The sequence below is a fragment of the Stigmatopora nigra genome, chromosome 16, assembly GCF_051989575.1.
Source record: "Stigmatopora nigra isolate UIUO_SnigA chromosome 16, RoL_Snig_1.1, whole genome shotgun sequence".
NCBI lineage: Eukaryota > Metazoa > Chordata > Actinopteri > Syngnathiformes > Syngnathidae > Stigmatopora > Stigmatopora nigra.
The window spans coordinates 11,061,952-11,085,000 of NC_135523.1; the positions used below are offsets into that span (position 1 = coordinate 11,061,952).

The window sequence follows — 23,049 nt, forward strand, 5'->3', positions numbered from 1 at the left end:
ATACTTTGAATATATAGGAAGTTGTAGCTATTCAATCAAATTATCTCACAACTATATTTGACAGCCAGTGTTGGTACTAGTATCGGCGTTTGTTTCCTTTTCGACCTTGTACTTACAATGCCACATGCTCTTTTTTTTTTTTTTTTTTTTTTGTTCCTAGGGTTTTTATTTGATAAAAACACGGAAAACATACAAATGGGATCCCAGGTCAGTTCTCAGTACATCGTTTATTTGCAAGAGAAAAGAGTAGCGTGAGTAGATTGTGTTTCAAGATAAGCGATGGGTGTGTAACAAATTCAACACCTGAATTATAAAGAAATGAACATATGATTACTATGAATAATATCAATTGGGCGAGAAAGCATTTTTTTTAAATGTTTCAGTGAAAGAAAACGACTGGAGCTGATAGAGTAAGAGAATGTTTGTTCTTTGTGCTATGTCGTCACTCGCGATAATATAAGCATTTTAAACGGGCACTTGCACTCTCAAATACGACTGGCGCACTTTTCAGAAGGCATTATATACGCGAGCATTTGTACTGTTCGGCCAAGGTCCACTAGGAGTCAGCTCCCAACACTAGCCATTCAAATGAGTGATGCCTGCTCTTGTCGAAGAAGTGTTCCAAACTCTTCGAAGAACCCGGAAGTAATACCGTGTAACCGGCACCCATCGGGCTATGGGGTGGCTCAGGACATGTTTAGACTCGAAACTCTCTTTGCACATGGTTCTGCCCCTTAAACGTATCTAGCGGTTTATATTGGATATCTATGAACTCACCGCTCTCCCCTTTTTTGAAAAGATTTTTGACGATCTACCAGCGCTTTGGATCGTCCATTTATAGTACATTGTGCAGTTAGTGTTTAACATACATTTGAGGAAGTCGAAATATGGAATCTCTTCGAGTACTTGAGCTTTATAGTGGAGTAGGTGGGATGCATTATGCCTTAAAAAGTAAGTAAGTATCTGTTGTTGTTTTTTTATCGTTGTCAAAGTCAAAAGCCTGTATTGTCATCATGCACAGCTGCGGAGTGGTACCCCGACCTTCGATCAGCTCTACCTACGACATGCTCGAGGTACGATGAAAAATTCGAACGAATAATTCGCCCTAGATACGATCAAAATTTCGAGATGCGATCAGGAGCACTGAATGGTTTCTTTCACATACACGTGGACCAGAAAACGCACAACGCGCATGCGCGGGCCAAAAGGGTGCTTTTTGGGTAATGAAGTATACTCATGCACACGACACCGATAGCCAGTGGTATCGACCTGTCTCAGAATAAAACTTCATTAAGACCAATACGTAGGTAGGCAGCTGTCACATTTTCTGCTTTTCCATCCTTAGCCTGTTAGCTCCCGCGATCGCTTATTCAAGACTACTTCTCGTTGGCAAGTGGTCGTGCGTTATCCTATTGTGAGGACATTTGTGCATCATTTTTGAAATATTTTAAAGGGAATGCAACAGTAAACAGCCCATCGATAGCGAACGTGAGGGTGGAGGCGTGGCAAACAGCTAACCCGGCCAGAACGAAGTTAAAAAAATAGAATTCAGTTTTGTGGAAAGTTATTAAACGTATATTTGAGTGTCTGTATATATTAATCCAAGTTAATTTAAATTTGCATGTTCCGGTACAAATGTCTTGTGGAAAGTCTTTTTGTAAATGCAAAATATCAAATTATTCAATTGGAAAAAATAATAAGGTTCTCATCAAGATACTTTACAAAAATTACAATTTTCTCCCCAGAAGTTTAAGATGTTTTTGCAGCCATATTTCTTCTAATGTCAAAATATCTATGTCTTTCGATGGTTCGTATTACTCCAATAGTTGTCACTTTCAAACAAGAAATAACACAAAAAAGTGACATTTTGTTATTCAAAATCAAGGCTACTCCCGTCTGGCCAGTCAGAGCACGTTTAACTAAGTCTAAACGGCAGTGGCCTAGGTACGACGGCAGCGCCCCGACCCAGGTGAGATGGCCGTGCCCTGAGCGAGCAGTGACGGGAACGTGTTTATTTCACGTTTTATGCAAATATGTACGTGCATTTTTTGCTTTTCTCTTTATGTTCTCTCTTTTGAAATAAATGACCTTATCAGCCTCATTGCCTTGCGTCATGACATCACGTTGCCATGACGTAATGACGCTACTGCACCTTTGCGTCATGACGTCATCGTGTCCCGGCGTAGTCAACTTGCAGTTTCGTGCGTGTCGTGTTTTTATGCGCTTATAAGCCGTACCCTCGATTCAGTCTTCATGTTTTGTCAGACAAAAGTGGCTAGTAAACACGGTAAGTTTTATTAAGACTGACTAAACCAGCAGCCTTTTGTTTTGAAACAAATCCTATCATTTCTGGGGTTGTTCTAAAGGAAGTAGGTGTGCACAGCACTGGTAAATTTTATCAATATGCCTGCTCGCGTTAAGCGCAAAATCGATGGCACTTTGGATTAAACTTCTATTAACAAACCCATATAAAGGCAGATGTTTATTGGTTCATATTCGACGAAATATCCCATGTTGAAGCCGTTTGCACATTGCACAACATGCATGTACGACTTCAGCGTGACACATGGTAGAATTTCTGACTGTAAAGCACATAGAAAGACCCAAACAATGATAAAATTATTTTCATTATGCTGTACGTTTTCAATAGTTAGCTAAAACAAAATTTCCATTAATGTAGAAACATGATAATAACAGTTCTATTTAAATTGTTCTACGTTATTTTTTTTTTACATTTTATATTGATTTTGTGTAAATCACAATCACTCCAGAAAAACTCTGGAAATGGGACAAGGTACTTCTGAAATGGGGCCGACAGGTTGGCAGCTCTGAAAAGGTGTACAAACAACAAGAGGTAATTTACCATCACTTGTGCTGATTTAGGCTCAACAGGTCAAATGACCTGGTAGCTACTGAAGAAATGAGGTGCCACTAACAGTTACAAACTAATAATTAATGTAGTTTGCAGTTGAAGAACTAAAGGGTCTTAAATAAACAAAAGGTAATCTACCATCACTTGTACTGATTTAGGCTCAATAGGCCAAATCCCCTGGGAGATACTGAAGAATTTAGGTGATAGGTTCATCAATAGGCATTCCCAAATGAACGCACAAAGAAACTAAACTGGCTTTACAGAAAGTAATCCATTATATTTTCTGCACTCAATACTTGAAGTGGCTTGGGGGCTGTAGAACAAAATAGGTGCCTAATAACAGGAATAAATTAATAATTAATAAATGCAAGATGTTGTTGAAAAAAATCTGTGTTCAATAAACATAAGGTAATGAATTATCTTCTGTGAATTTGGTTTTAATATGCCAAAAGACTTGCTGTTGAAGCTGTTGAAAAAAATGGTGTTAATATCAGGAATAAATTAAAACTAATAAATTGAGTGTCTTTTTAAAACTAAAAGGTAACAAAACGTGATCACGTATCTTTGCTGTCATTTTGGTGTCAATACCTCTAAAGACTCGAATTGATTGCTTTTATTGGCATCACACAAGCAGAGCTGTCGACCCCGTTTAGGAGTATCCTTGTCCCATTTCCGGAGTTTAGCCACAGTGAGTGCGATTCTGCAAAATCGGTATGTGCTGAAGTCGCACAAGATAAAGCATTCGTCAAAACTTGTAACTCGGATGATTCATAATGCACTCATGCTACCGAATTCTTCGGGTTTACATTGCAGTTGAGTCAAGATGGCGGAAGCCCTAGCGATGGTCTGGATTTTGACGCATTTAAATTGGAAATTTGGTACTTATCTAAAATGGTTGGTCAATGCGCCCAATTCGTCGGTGCACCTTTTTATGCACTAAATTTTTGTATGAACCTGACCGCTTGACTGACTGGTTTCATTTCTTGCCGCCACACTACTTATTGCGATCAACCCAGTGGGCCTTCACCTAAAACTAACATCCCTGCGTATTCAAAGCAATATGGTAAATCCATTCAAAACATCCCACACAAGTGGCGAGGCTGTTCACTTCCGTGTGCTTGTAGCGCTCACTTTCAGTATTCAATGAAATGACAGATTTTCGAGCTATACAGAGGACATACCTGACATGAAATGACCACAGAATGCAGGTGTGAACGTTTGGAAATTGGACGGAACCCATCAAACACGATATAACAGCGAAGAGAATCAGCATGGCAAAAGGCTTGGCAGGCATGCATGCAGTGAGTTACATGACAATATGTCAATGGATTGTGGATGACTGGGCTCAAGTGTCGGCCAGCACTGCTGGCATCAAGTTCGCGGAATATCCCAGCGACGACAACTCTGACAGTGAGATGGAGCATAGCATGTTGAATGGCCAACTCCCCCACTTGGCAAAACTCTTTATATGAGACACAGAAAATGAGTAGTTTGACAGTTTTGTAGATGTCTAACTGCTTTAACTTCTATATTTAACTTCTAGGCCTTCAGTAATGCTACGTGTCTTTTATAGTGTTTGGGCTATTAGCCAACACTTAAATAAACTTGAACACAGGAACACACACTGATGTACAACAACCAATCGTCTTAAAGCAGACTTGGGCAATCCTGTCCTCAAGAGCCGCAGTGGGTGCAGGTTTTTGTTCCAACCTATCCAGCACAGACAATTTAATTAGTTAAATTCCTGCTCAAACAAAGAAGCACCTGTCTGCAATCCACTAATTTAAGATACCAGATTGGTGGAAAGGTTTCCTATTATGGGTTGGAACGAAAACCTGCACCTACTGCAAGCGGCCCTTTGTGAAATTAATTGCCCAGGTCTGTCTTAAACTGTAGTATCGGGATTCAATTGAATTGTGACCTGTGAATCGTGATAGATAATGCCAGATATGAAAGCAATACACAACCCTAGTACAGACTGAAGACTCTTTACATCAAACACTGGGAAAAATCTCTAGAACACTGGTAGGTATGGTATTTATATTTTAATAATTTAATTAATATCTTTATTTCCCCAGATTCTGGAATATCTGGTCACATTGTTGCAGCCATAGACATAAACACTACTGCCAATGAGGTCTACAGGCATAATTTTCCCGAGACACCTCTCTGGAATAGAACCATTGAGGTAGGTAGTGTTAAAAGAATACTAAGGTCTGATATATGATTATTTATGTTTCATTTTGATTTGGTTTACTTTTATTCATAGGGCATATCACTTGACGAATTCAATAAATTGCACTTTGACATGATTCTGATGAGTCCTCCGTGTCAACCTTTTACCAGGTACGTTTTGTGTAGCATAATTTATATATATATATATATATATATATATATATATATATATGTATGTATGTATGTATGTATGTATGTATGTATGTATGTATGTATGTATGTATGTATGTATGTATGTATGTATGTATGTATGTATGTATGTATGTATGTATGTATGTATGTATGTATGTATGTATGTATGTATGTGTATGTGTATGTGTATGTGTATGTGTATGTGTATGTGTATGTGTATGTGTATGTGTATGTGTATGTGTATGTGTATGTGTATGTGTATGTGTATGTGTATGTGTATGTGTATGTGTATGTGTATGTGTATGTGTATGTGTATGTGTATGTGTATGTGTATGTGTATGTGTATGTGTATGTGTATGTGTATGTGTATGTGTATGTGTATGTGTATGTGTATGTGTATGTGTATGTGTATGTGTATGTGTATGTGTATGTGTATGTGTATGTGTATGTGTATGTGTATGTGTATGTGTATGTGTATGTGTATGTGTATGTGTATGTGTATGTGTATGTGTATGTGTATGTGTATGTGTATGTGTATGTGTATGTGTATGTGTATGTGTATGTGTATGCGTATGTGTATGCGTATGCGTATGCGTATGCGTATGCGTATGCGTATGCGTATGCGTATGCGTATGCGTATGCGTATGCGTATGCGTATGCGTATGCGTATGCGTATGCGTATGCGTATGCGTATGCGTATGCGTATGCGTATGCGTATGCGTATGCGTATGCGTATGCGTATGCGTATGCGTATGCGTATGCGTATGCGTATGCGTATGCGTATGCGTATGCGTATGCGTATGCGTATGCGTATGCGTATGCGTATGCGTATGCGTATGCGTATGCGTATGCGTATGCGTATGCGTATGCGTATGCGTATGCGTATGCGTATGCGTATGCGTATGCGTATGCGTATGCGTATGCGTATGCGTATGCGTATGCGTATGCGTATGCGTATGCGTATGCGTATGCGTATGCGTATGCGTATGCGTATACGTACACGTACACGTACACGTATACTTCCGCAGACCGCTATTACGGTTCGCTATTAATCTATGAATAATATATATATGCCATGACTGGCTGCGTCTAAAAGAATGGTGCATCCTTTGTGTGTGTAAAATACAGAAATAGCACTCGTTATTGAACTGCGGCTAAAAATATGATGTGCCAAATAGTTGTGAAAATACGTTGAATTCTAAATATTGCACAATCTAAGATATTGCACATCGTTATTGCACATCCCAAAGTTATTGCACAGAAGGGATTGGGTGTTGTGCTAATGCAAGTTCAGAGTCCTGATGGCTGTGTGAAAAAAAAAAAACTGTCCCTAAGTATTTGTCCATATTTGTGAGACATATAGCGTCTTCCAGAAAGCAGCAGCTGGAACAGGTTGTGACCAGTGTGGTATGGGTCCCTAACAATGCTGAGGTAGCGAGGGTGAGCAATGTCATCCAGTGAGGGCAGAGAGCAGCCGATGATTTTCTGGGCAGTGTTGATCACTGAATGCTCTCCACAGTGGCTCTATAGAAGGTTACCAGAAGCTTAGTGTCCAAGTTTTTCCTCCTGAGTACCCGCAGGAAATGGAGTTGTTTCTGGGACTTCTTCACCACTGCCGTGATGTTGGTAGAAGTCATAAAAGAACCAAATTTCATCAATGTTTTTTGTGACAAAGAAGTATCTTTTCCAATTCCTCTATCAGAGAAGAATCAGAGTCGTAGAAATAACTGGAAACTCAAGAGAGCCATGACATTGTTCTTCACAAGTGTATGAAAATTTTTTGACCACAACTGTATGTCGTGGTTATGGTCTTCAATTCTAAAATGTGACATTACTTAGTACAATCATACCTCTACTTATGAAAGTAATTGGTTCCAGAACTTTTTTCGTAACTTTCATAATTAGAGAGACAGTGTATTTTAGGGCGGCCTGTTGGCGCGAGTGGTTATCTCACAGCTCTGGCGTCCTGGGTTCAAATCCAGGTCACGTCCTCCTGTGTGGTGTTTGCGTGTTCTCCCCGGGCCTACTCCGGATTCCTCCCACATTTCAAAAACATGCATGTTAGGCTGATTCAATACTCTAAATTGCCCCTGGGTATGGATGTGTGTGCATGGTTGTCCGTCTCCTTGTGCTCTACGATCGGCTGGCCACTGATTCAGGGTGCCCCCTGCTTCTGCCTCAGCTGGAATAGGCTCCAGCACCCTCCGCAACCCTAATGAGGATAAAGCGATTCAGAAAATGAGATGAGATTATCTTATATTTACCTTCTCTAATTTGTTCCACGGTCCTGACACATCTACCAACTAAACCCCTATAATTTGTCAACATGTCCCATTTTTATAAGAAGTATGTGAGAAACATACAAAAATGATAGAAAATGAATATGAAATAATTTATTAATATCACAAAATGAATAGCTGGTCTATATACAAGCCCGTGTTAAAACGCATGGAAACAAGAAAAAAGTGTCATGAAATTATTTATTAATGTCACAAAACGAATAACAGGTCTACAGTGTTCCCTCGCTACTTCGCGGTTCAGCTACCGCAGACTCAGAGCTTCGCAGATTTTTTCAGGAAAAATAAATAAAAAAATTAAAGATATTAAGTCAAAATGATAAATTACATCATTTTACAAGAGGTGGAAACAAAATATTTAATAAGAATTAGTAATTGCATCAAAAAAGGCCAAAGAAATGGTCAATAACATGGTGAGAGTTCAGGAATCGCATTGATGACGTCGTGGCTGTTCTAGGCGCATCTTCACCGCCCAAAAAACAACAATGTTCACAACTCCCAATAATGATGTTTCTTACGTGCAAAAAAACTGCAGAAGATCCTCCATCCGGACTACTATGATTTTTTTTCTTGGTGGTGCTTTTGTGCACGTTTCTTTAAGCATTTTTGAAGGGCCCCACCTACTTCGCGGATACGCCGCTATTGCGGGGGGGTCCGGTCCCCATTAACCGCGATAAGCGAGGGAACACTGTATATACAAACCCCTGTTAAAACGCATGGGAACAAGAGAACGCTACCAGGATGCAACATGGAGATAGCACACAAACATGAACACGCATTTAATAAATACAGCATTAAAAATTCAAACAACATTAATCAACAACAAGCATTGATGTTTTATGATTTCTTATTGTATTCTTATGTATTTTTACATCCATTTAATAATTCACTACTGCTTCTGCAATGTTGGTTGACAAACATTTTGGAAATAAACTATACAGAGACAATTGCCTATAACGACTTTTATTAATGTTTCGAAAATGCACAAGACACACGTCGTCAAAGTGGGCACGACTTCTGAACACTTTTTCAGGAAATCGGAAAGTTCATTTCTCCCCCGTTTTTTCATGATTTGTGCTATTGCGATGGAGTTTATCCTCATTAGGGTCGCGGGGGGTGCTGGAGCCTATCCCAGCTGACTTCAAGCTCAAACTCGTACCGAGGGGCAATTTAGAGTGTCCAATCAGCCTACCGTGAGATTGCTGAGCCCAGAACCAAGAGCTTCTTCGTTTGTGGAAGGAAACTAGAGTACCTGGAGAAAAACCCACACATGAGAACAAGCAAACTCCACTAGTTTGGACCGACCTGGATTTGAACCCTATGTCTTCCACTTTGAAGCCGACGAGCTCACCACTGGCTCGCCGGGCTGCAAAATTCTGGCCTTGAAGGACTAATATGTCAGGTTTGCCATTAAACATTCCCAAATTTAGGCACAATTAAAGAGCGAAAAACAGTCTTTTGGATTTTTACTTGCAAGAACGACCGTTGAGACAGCCTCCCCACTCCGTTTTACTCTTACACGTTTTGTTTTATGAAATTTGAGGGTCCTGATTCCAATGTATGTCTCAACTTTAAGGGGAGGGATGAAAACACAATTGAGACGTTTGCATACCTGTCAACCTCGAACCATTTGTGATCTTACCAAATTTTGTTTTCGCCCTTACATATATGTATAAATACATGGAAAATCTTACCACTTTACTTTTTTGTAAAAAATCACGAACAACAAGTAGAAAATGAAAGTAAACATAAACAAGGGAACAGGAAACGGAAATCACATGGTGAAAGTGTTACAAAACGAAATGTTTATCATGATCCTTTTTTTTTAGCCAATCAGAGGCGCCGGTACATATATCACTTGGCAGACATGCGTTTCCGGGAAGAAACAATGGCGGATGGTGAAAAATGGCTAGAAAGTGCCTTAATTTATTTTTTTTTCTCAAAATCACCGTTTAGCGTACCATTTTCATGTGTACAGCGTACCAATATAAAAATGGGCTTTCAGTTGTACCAATTACGGCGAGAACGTACCAGTTGACAGGTATGCGTTTGAGCGCGCATGTGCGTTGATGTAAATGTAGTCAAAACAGGTGAAAGTCAGGAAGCCTTGTGGAGTGTCTGTGATGGATGCAGGTGCAGTTCCCAGATCAATTCACCACACTGCAAGGCGTTCCGGATCTTCTTTGTTTGGTCCAACCAACGCTTTCAGGAGCAAAGCTTTTACTTGGTTGATACTTGCGATGATACTAACAATGTTGGGCAAAGCAAGTTTGATAGCAAAGCAAAGCGTATTCTACGTTGCAAACAAATGTAGAATAATCTGACTAAATTCCTCTTTTACAAAAAACATACTTTCCTATACATAAGTTGTTTACGGTGTATACAATTTGAAAGTTTGATGAAGAACTTAAAAAATACTGGAAAGTGTATAAGTTCACAGGTAATTGAATGTATGTCTCATTGTTTCTCTGCTGCTTTCTAGTTTTTGGTTTTGTATTGCTTTATTGATTTTTATCTTCAAGGGACATGGGGGAAAATAACCTTCTGCTATAATCATACATATTTCTGTTTATTAACATGAACATGAATATATGTTCATTAATATGTATATGGTGCCTGTGTTAAATTAATCAAACACAAATCGTGCAAAAACGGTTTATCATATCTTAATATCCAAACATTCAGATATATAAACTACACTGCAATCATGGTTATTAATGAATGGCTTCTGGTTTTTCACTTTGATAAAACAACAAAATTGCATTTACCGTCAAAGTGTTCAGAAATTTGCTTTGAATATATCTGGCGCCATCTAACATTATGAATGTGTACAATGTCTACGCCCCGATTTTAAGACAACAGACACTTTTTTAGTGTCATTTCAAAGCAAAAATCTTTGAAGGGGATAACATAGTCAGTACCCATTCCCCGTGTATGAAAACAACATGTATTCACGTAGCAACCTTCTACTTGGCCTAAGTGGAATAAATGCATAACAACAGTCAAATCAAATATAGAATGCCCTCCTTATAGAGAGTCATTTAAAGCATAGAAAATCAATTCAGTGCCCGGTATTCACAACACACAAAGGGTATATGTACATGACTTTATTTTCACATCTGTGACTCAAATTAGACTTTTCTTTTTAACAAAAAATATTGTATAAAATGAATTTATGTTAAATATTTTTTTGTGCATAACGGTGTAGGGTTGGGCTCCACCGTGATATTGCTGACCCCAGAACCAAGAGCTTCCTCTACATTCTAAATCTTTTACCAAGGTGAATGTACTTCATATTTTGTTTTTGTACAGTAATACCTTGACATACGAGCAATTTGAATTACGAGCCTGGCCACTTGGCTGTCTCAACTACTGCAGTGTAAACTGTAAGATAGCGCTATAATGCACCAAACTCTGATAATGGTTAAATACTGTCATTTCTAAAGTTCTATATGTCTGATGTATGTCTGGATATGTAGCTGATATAAAGCAGTTGGTTACTACTTGTCGAGTAATATCTGCTGGCCGAACCCACTCACCAATCTTAGTGGTAGATAGTCATTTAAATGTTTTGTCATAACTCATCTGCCGTCTAGACTTGGCCAAATCCTATACCAAATCCATTTTCTCTTGCCTCTTCCCAACCAATTTCTTTCTCTGGTTCGAAGTTGGCTTAGCTTTTAAAAAATAGGAATGTCAACAAAGAGTGAGTCATTTCCAGTGTCTAAGCTATAGTCATATACTGCAGTCGGGTCAGCTGTAACCATCGCTGAAGTCACTATCATTCTCACATTAGACGAATATATTTTGGTAGGGACGTCATTTTACATTGCAATTGTACCCTCATCAGCTTTATATCGCATAGCATTATTATCCGGAATTAGCTTAAGTATACGCCTCATTGGCCGCGTTGATAACTGACTCTGTTTGATCAACAAGATCACTTAAAAGAGATATCTTGCCTTCGGTTCAAATCCCTTTTGACCTGTCCCCAAAACATTGACAAGGCTTTTTGCTAACAGTTTTGCTGGTTCGTCAGCTGCTGTTATGGTCGTGGGTGTAGGAACCCAAAGCAGGCGAGGGTCCGAGTCTGGTTCGTTTAAATCTTTATTTCGATTGTCCGCGAGGCGGGCAAGCACAAGAGGGAACGGTGCCAATTTTGAAATGTTACAAAGCGTATAGTTTTCTACTGGATAGCCCCATTGTAATTGGTGATGCCTTTTCATATGCATAATTAAAAACTGCTAAGCCTTGATAACATGGACGCCAGCCCTGGGCCGCATTGTCCAGCTTCGTGCTATAATAAGCCATAGGCTGTTTTCACCGACCACTGCACGTCTCTTGCTTTAGCACAGCAGATCCATACCAAACAACTTCCGGTTCACGTAATGTAAAAATAAGTAATGAAATGTTTTTAATCTCATAATTTAATAATTTTTACTCCCAATACTTCTTAAATCTTCTAATATGGCGTGAAATGCAATGTTGTGCTCACACAGACTTTAATTTGCCAAAAGTGTAGGCCCTTGAAACCAAACAACTTCTGTTTCACGTAACGTAAATACAAGAGAACAACTTAAAACAAACAAAAAAAAATTACTCCCAATATTACTTCAATATCCTAATTATGCAAAGAGGAGTTTTGTGGTCACATGGACTTAATGTCAACAAAAGTTGAACACGGTGAAGCAACTTTTGTTTCTCATAAAACTAAGCGACAAAATACATTTTACAATTTGAATCTTGTAATAGTACAATCTATGATGATGACTGTTCGTCCTATTCCAATTTTAATCTCATAATAATTGGATTTTAATTAGGTAATATTAGGATTTTTTTTCTCAGAATATTGCAATTCATTAATCCTTATGAATTCTTACGGGACAACTGACCATCGCTCATGGGAAAAAACTAGGAAGTTTTAAGAACATCTTGAATTGAGCCATATCACAGGAATTTTAAATGCTGTAATTTGTAGTTTTTTTTGACTTAGTATTTAACTTTTAGGGCCCATGGCTTGCTTTTTGTGTTTTGCTTCTCTAATGTGCCTCAATTTGCCCTTTTTTGTCACATTGTTAAGGCTCAGGCATCTTCCTCGCTTTATCTTGCTCGAGAATGTCAAAGGCTTTGAGAAGTCTTCTGCCAGGTAATATATTATATTAGGTAGATATAGATATATAGATGTATGGATGTATAGATTTATAGATGTATAGATGTATAGATGTATAGATGTATAGATGTATAGATGTATAGATGTATAGATGTATAGATGTATAGATGTATGGTTGTATGGTTGTATGGATGTATGGATGTATGGATGTATGGATATATAGATATATAGATATATAGATATATAGATATATAGATATATAGATATATAGATATATAGATATATAGATATATAGATATATAGATATATAGATATATAGATATATAGATATATAGATTCATAGATATATAGATATATAGCTATATGGCTATATGGCTACATGGCTACATGGACACATGGATATAGACGGACGGACGAACATGGGCAGGGGCAGACGCAGACATACATATATCCGTCCGCCCGCCCTAACAAGCCCACCCACCCACCCATACAAACCCCCGCCCATCCCCCCATCCCTACAGACAGACAGACAGAATCCCTACAGACAGACAGACAAACAGAATCCCCACAGACAGAGAGACAGACGGAATCCCTACAGACAGACAGACAGAATCCCTACAGACAGACAGACAGACAAACAGAATCCCCACAGACAGAGAGACAGACAGAATCCCTACAGACAGACAGACAGAATCCCTACAGACAGACAGAAAGAATCCATACAGACAGACAGAATCCATACAGACAGGCACACAGACAGACAGAATGCCTACAGACAGACAGACAGAATCCATACAGACAGACACACAGACAGACAGAATCCCTACAGACAGACAGACAGAATCCATACAGACAGACAGACAGAATCCATACAGACAGACAGACGGAATCCATCCATACAGACAGAATCCATACAGACAGACAGACGGAATCCATCCATACAGACAGAATCCATACAGACAAAATCCATACATACATAAACTACAAATGTCCATTTTAGAAAACCCTTCAATGTTTTGTCGACATGCATTCAAAGTCCTAATTACAAATTTGTTTTAAAATTATATTTTTTTGCAGGCAATATTTTGTTGAAATGCTCAGAAAATGTGGCTATACCTACCAAGAGGTCATGCTCTCACCTACAAGTGTAAGAACGTGTGCTTATAACTTTGCTGTCTGATTGCTTTTCAAACATTTTTCTGATGTACTTCAACATGCAGATTGGGATCCCAAATTCAAGGCTGCGATATTTTTTGATGGCCAAGATCTCAGGAGGCACACGGCTTTCAAAAATAAAGGTGAGACAAATGGAAGTACTGTAACCATTTTTTCCAGCATTGCTGCTTTTGTGGAGGAACAAATGTCAGAACTGCTATATTTGCTATATCGACCACCGTCTTTATAGAGTGTAATTTATGTCAGAAAGTCACCTTTTGCATCCACTACAATCATTGATCAGGGTACCCCCAATACAGCCGCCATGACAGCTATCATGTTTAGTTTTTTAATTTGTGAAGCCAATAGTAGTGGGCGGCCCAGTGGCGTGGGTTTCCTCTGGGTACTCTGGTTTCCTTCCATTGTCATGAATATGCCTCAGGTGCGCAGCTAAGTCAGACCCAAAGATGCAGCTAGTAGATAAGACAGGAGTGCTGGCGCACAAAACTCGGGACTTGGTAAAAATCAATGAAGAAATAAATCTACCCGCGAGAGCAAATTAGCACACTGACATGGAGACGACATGACCAGATCCAAATAATAATCCAAACAGTCACTTAAGGAAGGGGAGCCCAGAGGGACACATCACCCAGACAGCACACACCTCCATCAAAATCCCAAACCAAATGTGGCACCCACATTCCAAAAACATGCAAGGATGGCTGTGAGTGTTCATGGTTGTCCGTCTCTCTTCAGCCGTCTGGTGGAATAGGGTTTCCATGAAGGAAACACCAAACAATTACATCAGTATTCTTGAGTTGATTGCCGTCTGGTGCTACTGATTTCAGAAGAAACTGCAGTGTTTGAGCAGGATACAGCTTCACACGTTTAAATCGCTTTCCGTTTGCGAGTTTCAGCACAAATTTGGATTTACAAAAAAATATTATAATGGAAATAACATGATGTACTGAAGCTGTGTCGGATGTAAATAAATCATTTCAAAACTCCGTGTTTTCGGCTTAGATGCAGCCGCTTCTCTCTTACCTGCGAGCTGTCTCATGCTTAATTCTAAGTCACGCCTATCATGAACAACCTGCCACAGCTGCTCATTTAAGGGGTCTTTTATCTTAAACAGATCAAGAAACTTGCCGTAACTGTTTCAATTCAACAGATTTTGTTGGTAATGAGAGCTATCTCAGCTGCCCTCCCTCCAAACTTACAGTCACACACATCACACACACATACACAGTGAACAACGAAAAATTGAGCAGCAGCAAAACAGTTCACTCCATGTATTAACGGACAAGCACGCTCATCCAAATTTAAAAATACACAGTTGAATTGTACATTGGTGGTTATGCAGCATATATAATCATAAGTTGTAAGAATCCTCAATATATCTCTTAATAAATATAAGGGTAAAATAGATCAGCAGGGGTCTCAAACTCAATTTGACTGGGGGTCGCTAGAGGCAGAGTCTGGGTGAGACTGGGCCGCATCAGGATTTCCACAAGAAAAGGGCTGATAAAACATTCCAACATTATCAAATATCTTTATTTTTTAACACAAAATAATGAATTAAATAAATTAACTTAAAGATGAATAAAAAAATAAATCCATCAGTAATAAAAAAGTAAAATAATAATAATGAGCTTACAGTACATATACACTGGCTGGCTGAGTAGAGAAAACTAATTAATTTTATTCCGTTTCAAATGTCTGTATTAACAGCTCTTCAACCTTTAACTTTCTGAACTTGAATGGAACATTGAACATGAAATATTCTGAACACGGCTTCTCTTGCCTACTACTTGCTGCTTGAGACCTGGCAGCGCTTCTTCTCACATAGCTGAGTCACATTTGGCTTGAGAGAGGAAGCAGTGGAGACCCTCAGTAGAGCTTGAAGATGCTCATCAGTAAGTCTGGACCTGTACTTGGACTTATTAAAGTTCTAGGTGGAGAAGAGCTTCTCACACAAGTAAGTGCTCCCAAAAAGGGACATGGTCTGCTTCAACATTCAGGAAAGTTCAGGGAAGCTGGGGGTCAACTCTCTCAAAAATTGTCCAAGCTTGTCTGCTTCGAGTTGCACCGTGGGCGGTCTACTTGCCAAAAGACATTTAACCGACTGACGTCTGGCCGAGCGCCAACTGGCCGAATGTAGAATTAGCCGAACGACTAATTAGCTGACCGACTATCCAGCCGAAGGACATTTTGCCAACGCGCTCGCCCCGCCCCCGGTCATGTGTGTGTTCAAGTTTTTCAACCTCGCCCCGCGGACCATATATGGCCCGTTACTGATAACATTCATCTAGAATAACAAGTTAGAGATAACAACATTCATTTAGAATAACAAGGGCATTTTTTTTCACGGCCAAACAAAGTAGTCATAACAGTAAGTACTATATTGACAGATAAAAAAGTATTTATAACAGTAGATACTAATTTACACCAGCATAGAAAACATTGAGATTAATCTTTGAATCGTTTAAATCATTTTGAATATATATTGCCTAAAATAATAGGAAATTTACAGGTATTGTTCTCTAAGCCCCCTTTTCTGTCTTTTAGTAAGTCGTCCAGTGTTTTTTTTTCTCACGTAGCAATAGTGTATGTGTACATTATCTAAGAATATTGAATAAAAATTAAGGCCAGCACATTGCACTACGTACTTGTATTTAGAAAAATGTCCAGCGGGTGGCAGTACATCTCGAGATGTGCAAAGAAATTGATGGGGAAATATCTTTTGTTTTTATTCTTCTGGACTCCAAGGTTTGGAGGATCATATGCCCTCCCCTTTGGGGCAAACATTCGCAGCACATCCCCTAATCCGCTGTTATGACCACTTTGTTTGGCCATGAATAAATGCCTGTGTTATTCTAAATGAATGTTTTTAACTGTAACTTGTTATTCTAAATGAATGTTGTTATCTGTAACTTGTTTTTCTAAATGAATGTTGTTATCTGTAACTTGTTTTTCTAAATGAATGTTGTTATCTGTAATTTGCTATTCTAAATGAATGTTGTTATTTGTAACTTGTTATTGTAAATAAATGTTGTTATTGGATTGGATAACTTTATTCAGCCCGTATTTGGGAAATTACACTGTGGCAATAGCAAGAGGGTGATTAGACAGAACTGCAAAGCAAAAGAAAAATCCCAAAGTACAAAGCAAATCAAAGTAACGGAATCATCAAATCATTAAAACAAAAGCAGCAAAAACACAAAACGAACAAGAGTGGACGGAGCTACCGCTGCCGCTTAAACAGCGCCATTTTGGTTGAGGTAGCTGAATCGGACTCAAAAAGACGTTGTACAGTTGGATAAAAACTGGAACCACACACAGGAAGTCTTCTACGAGATGGGGAACTCCTGCAGACTGTGACCAAGGTGGAGAATGTGCAGAGTCGCTCTTCCAAGCTTATCCACACAGTTCCTCAGTAGTCTAAAGCTGAAGAAAGCAGCAGCAGGGCAGAACTCCTCGACTTCGTTGCTGGTAAGCACCGACAGCTCTTCCATCCCATCCCACGATGGAATGGTTGGTCAGAAGCATTGCCTCTTCTCCCGGCACTTTTGTCCAGCTCTGAAACTCCGGCGGCACCGATGTGTTGCTCCTTCTGCTGCATATTGTAACAGCTCGTCCGATGTGTGTGACAGTGTAGGCATGGCTGGCTGGTTCCAAAAAAGAAGTAGCCGAAAGAAGCCAGGCTAAGAGAACAAGGAAAGTTGTAAAAACATTTAAGTAAAAAGTATAAAGTGCAAAGGAAAGTAAAAAGGAATGTATTAAAAAGTATTAAAATGTAATTTAAAAAAAGATAGAAGGGCTGTAAAACATGAAAATAATAAGAATGTACAGAGCTACTCCCACCGGCTCCCGCTTGAACGGCGCCATCTTGGAAAAGATGTCCTTGTTAGATGCATCTAGAGTTGTTCACAGTTACTAATAACCTTCAATGCCAATGCCAAGTGTTTATAATGGCTGTAGAAGGCATAATATTGCCTTATGCAAACATTTAATATGACCAGGCCTCTCTCTCACTGTGCCTTGAATCACTTACCCATAATCTTTAAAAAAAGAATAATTTTATAATCTGCAAAGTCACTGCTCCAACTAAACAGTTAAGTAGAAGGATAGGCTCAGGATCCTTGGGAACAGGCACATGGTCACAAGGCCGTGATAAGGCATCGAGCTTGGTGTTTCGAAACCCCTGGCTGGAAGATAGAAAAAAAGAAAAGCGATTAAGAAGACGGCCGTGTAAACTTAGTCGTTTGACTTTTCATATATATTGAAGATTCTTATGATCTGTCTAGACAATGAATGTGTTCAGCCCCCTCCAACCTGTGCCTCCACTTTTCCAAAGCAACCTTCATTGCAGTTAACTCCTGATAACCGACATCAGAATTCCACTGCGCCTTGGACAACAACCGCCTTAAATAGAGACAAGGATGCCATTTTCCCAGCCCACTGCAAGCCCTGTGAGAGAACCCCCCTGATGTCATCGTTGGAATCGTCCACCACACCACGAATTTTCGCTTGGGTATCAGCATGATCAGGATAGCTGCTTTAGTGAAGCGGGTCTTGAGGACCTGGTACGCAGCCACCGCCTTAGGAATATATGTTAACCACATCTTGGGCCAAGTGAGAGCATGTAACCGTTTAAAAAACGCAAATAGAAGTTTCCAAACTCAAGGAATTGGTGTGTCTTCTTACAGCTATCTAGAGTCTTCCAGTTCGTCACCGCGTCTTAGCCGGTCCATCTGCACCCTTCCGGAAGCTACTATGAATCCCAGCATGAAATTAACATTTTCCAGTTAATTCCAGTCTGGAGCATTATATATCATGGCTGAAAATGAATCCCACTCTGCCCATAATTACAACATAGTTTGTAGTTCAACAGTTTGAATCTTATCCTTGATGTTATCCTTTGTATAATAAGGGGGGCCTTAAAAATATCTTAACTTAAAATGGGGTTGGAAATATTGGTTCAAACTTTTGCAATGTGATCACAATATCTGATGCAAGTCTTTACTCTATATCCTAGGAGCACGACATGTCAATGGTCCCTGCTGAGACTGAGTCCTCTGAGGCGCCTTCCCTTTCATGCCCTCAACAGCCAGTTAGTTCTATGATAAGACAGGGGAAAAAAGACGGTGTTTGTGTACTTTATAAACTAGAGACAGCAAATGATGCTCTAAAAAAGATTAATCAGAATAATGATTCTTCAGTGAAGCAGATCCAAGACTTCCTTGAACCTCAAGAGAATCTTGAAATGGAGCAATATCTTGTTCCTTCTAAAATACTGATGCGTTATGCTTTAATCCTGGATATTGTCCAACCCAACTGCCGGAGATCTATCTGCTTCACCAAAGGGTAAGTGTGTTGATCATTTGTTATTACTCTACCTTGTTTCCGCAGTACTAAAAAAGGCATAAACCAAAAGACTAACACCATAAAAAGAGGAATTCCCTAATTTTCAGAGGTGGACAGCCTGTCAAGTCACCTCACAGATTGTTGTTGTCCTTCTGTTCTGAAGATATTCGGCCCCCTTGAACTTTTCAACCTTTCGACAGTTGTCAGGCTTCAAACAAAAATATAAAATTAAGATTTTTGAAGTATCAACAACAAAGTCAGAATGGAGTTGGGAATCTGTTTCAGTGGTTGTCATCTAGTAAAGCAAAAATTCCACAAGACTGTCTTTTCCTCTGTGTGCAAATTTGGGAACGTCTAATGGCGAACCTGACAATATCATCATGTTTGAAACTTGAAATGTGGTAAAAGGTTGAAAAGTTCAAGGGGGACGAATATTTTCACAAGGCACTATATGTATGATGAGTTAGGGGTTGTCTTCATAATTTTTTTAAACTCAAATGAGCAAGTTATTGATCATATATGACCTGATATCAACTTGCAACTCTGTGTACGCGTGTTGTGTGTTTTTCTTTAAAGCTATGGCCGATATGTGGAAGGAACTGGCTCAGTACTGCAAAGTTGCCTGGAAACAGAGGTATAGTTGAAACATTTTAAAAAAAATCTCGGGTTGGACTCGGGTTTGGGTTACGGTTTTAGATTTGGGTTTGTGTTACGGTTTTAGATTTGGGTTTGGGTTACGGTTTTAGATTTGGGTTTGGGTCACGGTTTTAGATTTGGGTTTGGGTCACGGTTTTGGATATGGGTTTGGGTCACGGTTTTAGATTTGGGTTTGGGTCACGGTTATAGATTTGGGTTTGGGTCACGGTTTTAGATTTGGGTTTGGGTCACGGTTTTAGTTTTGGGTTTGGGTCACGGTTTTAGATTTGGGTTTGGGTCACGGTTTTAGATTTGGGTTTGGGTCACGGTTTTAGATTTGGGTTTGGGTCACGGTTTTAGATTTGGGTTTTGGTCACGGTTTTAGATTTGGGTTTGGGTCACGGTTTTAGATTTGGGTTTGGGTTACGGTTTTAGATTTGGGTTACGGTTTTAGATTTGGGTTTGGGTGACGGTTTTAGATTTAGATTTGGGTTTACACTTTGACCTTGATTTAGACTGAGGTCCGGTTATTTTAGATTTTGCGGAACATAGATTTAGCGGAACATAGATTTAGCGGAACTTAGATTTAGCGGATCTTAGATTTAGCACATCTTAGATTTAGCGGAGTTTTAATTGGGCTTTAGGTTGAGCTTTAGGTTGAGCTTTAGGTTGAGTTTTAGGTTGAGCTTTAGGTTGGACTTTAGATCGGATTTAGATTACATTTATATCAAGATCCCAATTAATCTTGTTTAGATTCAGATCAATATCATGATTAGATATAGATCAAGATTGCGATTAGATTGCAATTAGATCGTGTTTAGATTCAGATCAAGATCGCGATGAGATTGCCATTCAGATTAAGATTAGATTAGATTAGATTAATTCCGTATGGGAAAATCAGTTTGTTGCAGTAGAAAGTGAAAACACGGGATGGAGAACCATGCACACTCACACCCATTCCTGGGGGCAATTTAGAGTGTCCCATCAGCCTACCATGCTTTGTTTTTTTTATATGGAAAAACCAATGCATGTCTGGGGGAACATGCAAACTCCACACAGATGGACATGATCTGGATTTGAACCCAGGAGTCCAGATCTTTGTTTATTTTAAAATTAGGATATGGTTAGGTTCTTAATGGTTATTTTTTATGTTCTGCAGATCGAGACAGTGTTTAAAAATCTGGATCGATTCTCTCAAGAAGAAAAACTCCAACAACTCCAGAGACTGAAACTTCGTTATTTTACCCCCAGAGAAGTAGCCAACATAATGGGCTTCCCCGAAAGCTTTTGTATGTCCAAAATTGTTTGCTACCTGAGAGTAGATTATTATTTTTTGCTCTGAAAGAGTAATGGGAAGTTTAAGTATCATACTAAAGTAATGATTTAGACATGAGTTTTTTACTCATACATTACTCAAAATATTGTTCTTCATAAAGGGTTCCTTCTGACAACACTTCACTGTTGCTGTGCACATAACTTAAAGCAAAATGTCTTCCAAATTAAGTTTAATCCATGCACTGTGTTGATTAATTTATGTCACCTTTGAAAGTCAAAATCTGATTGATCTTGAATCAGTGTCAAAGTGAAGAAGGCTCGTCGCCTTGTTTTTTTTAATCTCACTTTTTCTATGCAATCATAGTGCCAAATTTTCTCCACTTTCAAGCAATTTTTCAACCCATCAAGAACTTTCCCAGTTTTAATGATCAGACATGTGAGACTTTAATTGAACACAAGTCAACTTTAATTAAATATGACATTTGTGAAAAATAGATTTCGGCAGCACTTTCAAGGCGTTTAATTGCAAAGTGGATAATTAAATGTGTGCATGCCAATTTTCAACATTTTTTTAGGTAAACATCAAAGATGTTTGCCACGAACCGTAACCATTTGGAGCTACTCAAATTTCAAAAATGCCGAACGCTTTTAGAAAACCTCTTTAAACACAGTCCAAATCAATTTGATCCAAACACCTGAAGTACTTGGACCACTCTGCAAAATAACCTCTTACAGCATTCCCTCGCTACTTCGTGCTTCAGCTACCGCAGACTCAGAGCTTCGCGGATTTTTTTCAGGAAAAAAAAATAAAAAAGTTAAAGATATGAAATTAAAATTATAAATTACATCATTTTACAAGCTGTGGAAACAAAATATTCAATTAGAATTAGTAATAGCATCATTTTACAAAATTTTCAAACACAAAGAATGCACGTACGCGCAAAGCATCACGGGGCATCACAGGCATAAACGCAAGCTGATTGGACAGCTGAATGCTCACTGAATACTCGACTCCCCATTGGCCCATTCACCACGGAAGCCCAAGCTTCTCCCGATGCCCATTTTCAGTCCACGCTTATTTCGTGCTAGCATACAGCATGCTTCTCGCCAAGCTAAAGCTAAGCGTAAAAGTTTTGTGGAGCCCTTCGTGATGCCTCCCAAACGCTCTCCATCCCTTGGTGCATCTAGTGAGCCGAAGAAAAAGCAAAGGATGTTGACATGAGCAGGAAATAGCTACGTGAGCGTAGCTCGACAATGTGGCCTTAATGAATCCACGGTGCAGTACATAAAGAAGGAGGAGAAGAACATCCGCAAAACTGCTGCAACATCTTTCACGAAAGAGGACAAAAGGGTTGTGAACACCCAGAATGAGGCCATGATGCGAATGGAAAATGCACTGGTTATTTGGATCCATGATTGTAGGGCGAAGAAAATCAGCCTGGACGGAAACTTAATCCGAAGTAAGGCTAAATCATTGCTTGATGCTATGGTGCCTGAGGGTGATGACGACAACGTTCAAGACGAGGAAAAAGACGACGACGAGGAAGGTGATCCTCTACCCGGTGCCTCAAACCAGACTAACCCACGACCACGTACGGCTTTCGCTGGCAGCAAGGGCTGGCTTGAGAGGTTTAAGCGGCGAGTCGGACTAAAGAATGTGTCGTTGCATGGAGATGCAGCCTCTGCAGACGGAGCAGCAGCGAGGCGTTATGTTGAGGATGTGTTTCCGGGAATGATAGAAGAAAATGGGTATGTCCCGGAGCAAGTCTTCAACATGGATAAAACAGGTCTCTACTGGAAGAGGATGCCTTCTCGAACATTTCTTTTCAAGGACGAACTTCAGAAGACAGATTTCAAAGCCCACAAGGATCGAGTGACTCTGCTCTTGTGTGGCAATGCAGCAGGATTCATGCTGAAGCCCGGCCTGATCCACAGGTCACTGAAATCCTTGCACATTGAAGAACAAGAAC

The 23,049-nt window shown here is 39.4% G+C and overlaps 1 protein-coding gene across 9 annotated transcripts in view; it reads left to right on the forward strand.

Annotated features, from left to right (window-relative positions):
- Positions 1 to 363: 363 nt before the first annotated feature.
- trdmt1 (tRNA aspartic acid methyltransferase 1) overlaps positions 364 to 23,049 on the forward strand; it is a 24,962-nt gene continuing 2,276 nt past the window's right edge. The window contains exons 1-12 of one of the 9 annotated variants that reach the window (XM_077735903.1): positions 539 to 951; positions 1,022 to 1,073; positions 4,028 to 4,282; positions 4,951 to 5,060; positions 5,142 to 5,218; positions 10,745 to 10,816; positions 12,617 to 12,682; positions 13,724 to 13,793; positions 13,867 to 13,944; positions 18,840 to 19,168; positions 19,745 to 19,802; positions 20,964 to 21,093. In XM_077735903.1, the coding sequence (XP_077592029.1) occupies positions 4,144 to 4,282; positions 4,951 to 5,060; positions 5,142 to 5,218; positions 10,745 to 10,816; positions 12,617 to 12,682; positions 13,724 to 13,793; positions 13,867 to 13,944; positions 18,840 to 19,168; positions 19,745 to 19,802; positions 20,964 to 21,093 (1,129 nt within the window). In that variant the 5' untranslated portion in view covers positions 539 to 951; positions 1,022 to 1,073; positions 4,028 to 4,143. Of the gene's footprint in view, positions 411 to 532; positions 956 to 1,021; positions 1,074 to 2,196; positions 2,288 to 4,027; positions 4,283 to 4,950; positions 5,061 to 5,141; positions 5,219 to 10,744; positions 10,817 to 12,616; positions 12,683 to 13,723; positions 13,794 to 13,866; positions 13,945 to 18,839; positions 19,169 to 19,744; positions 19,803 to 20,963; positions 21,094 to 23,049 lie in introns of those variants that run through there. The other 8 variants (XM_077735904.1, XM_077735910.1, XM_077735908.1 and 5 more) reach the window with 8 other exon arrangements.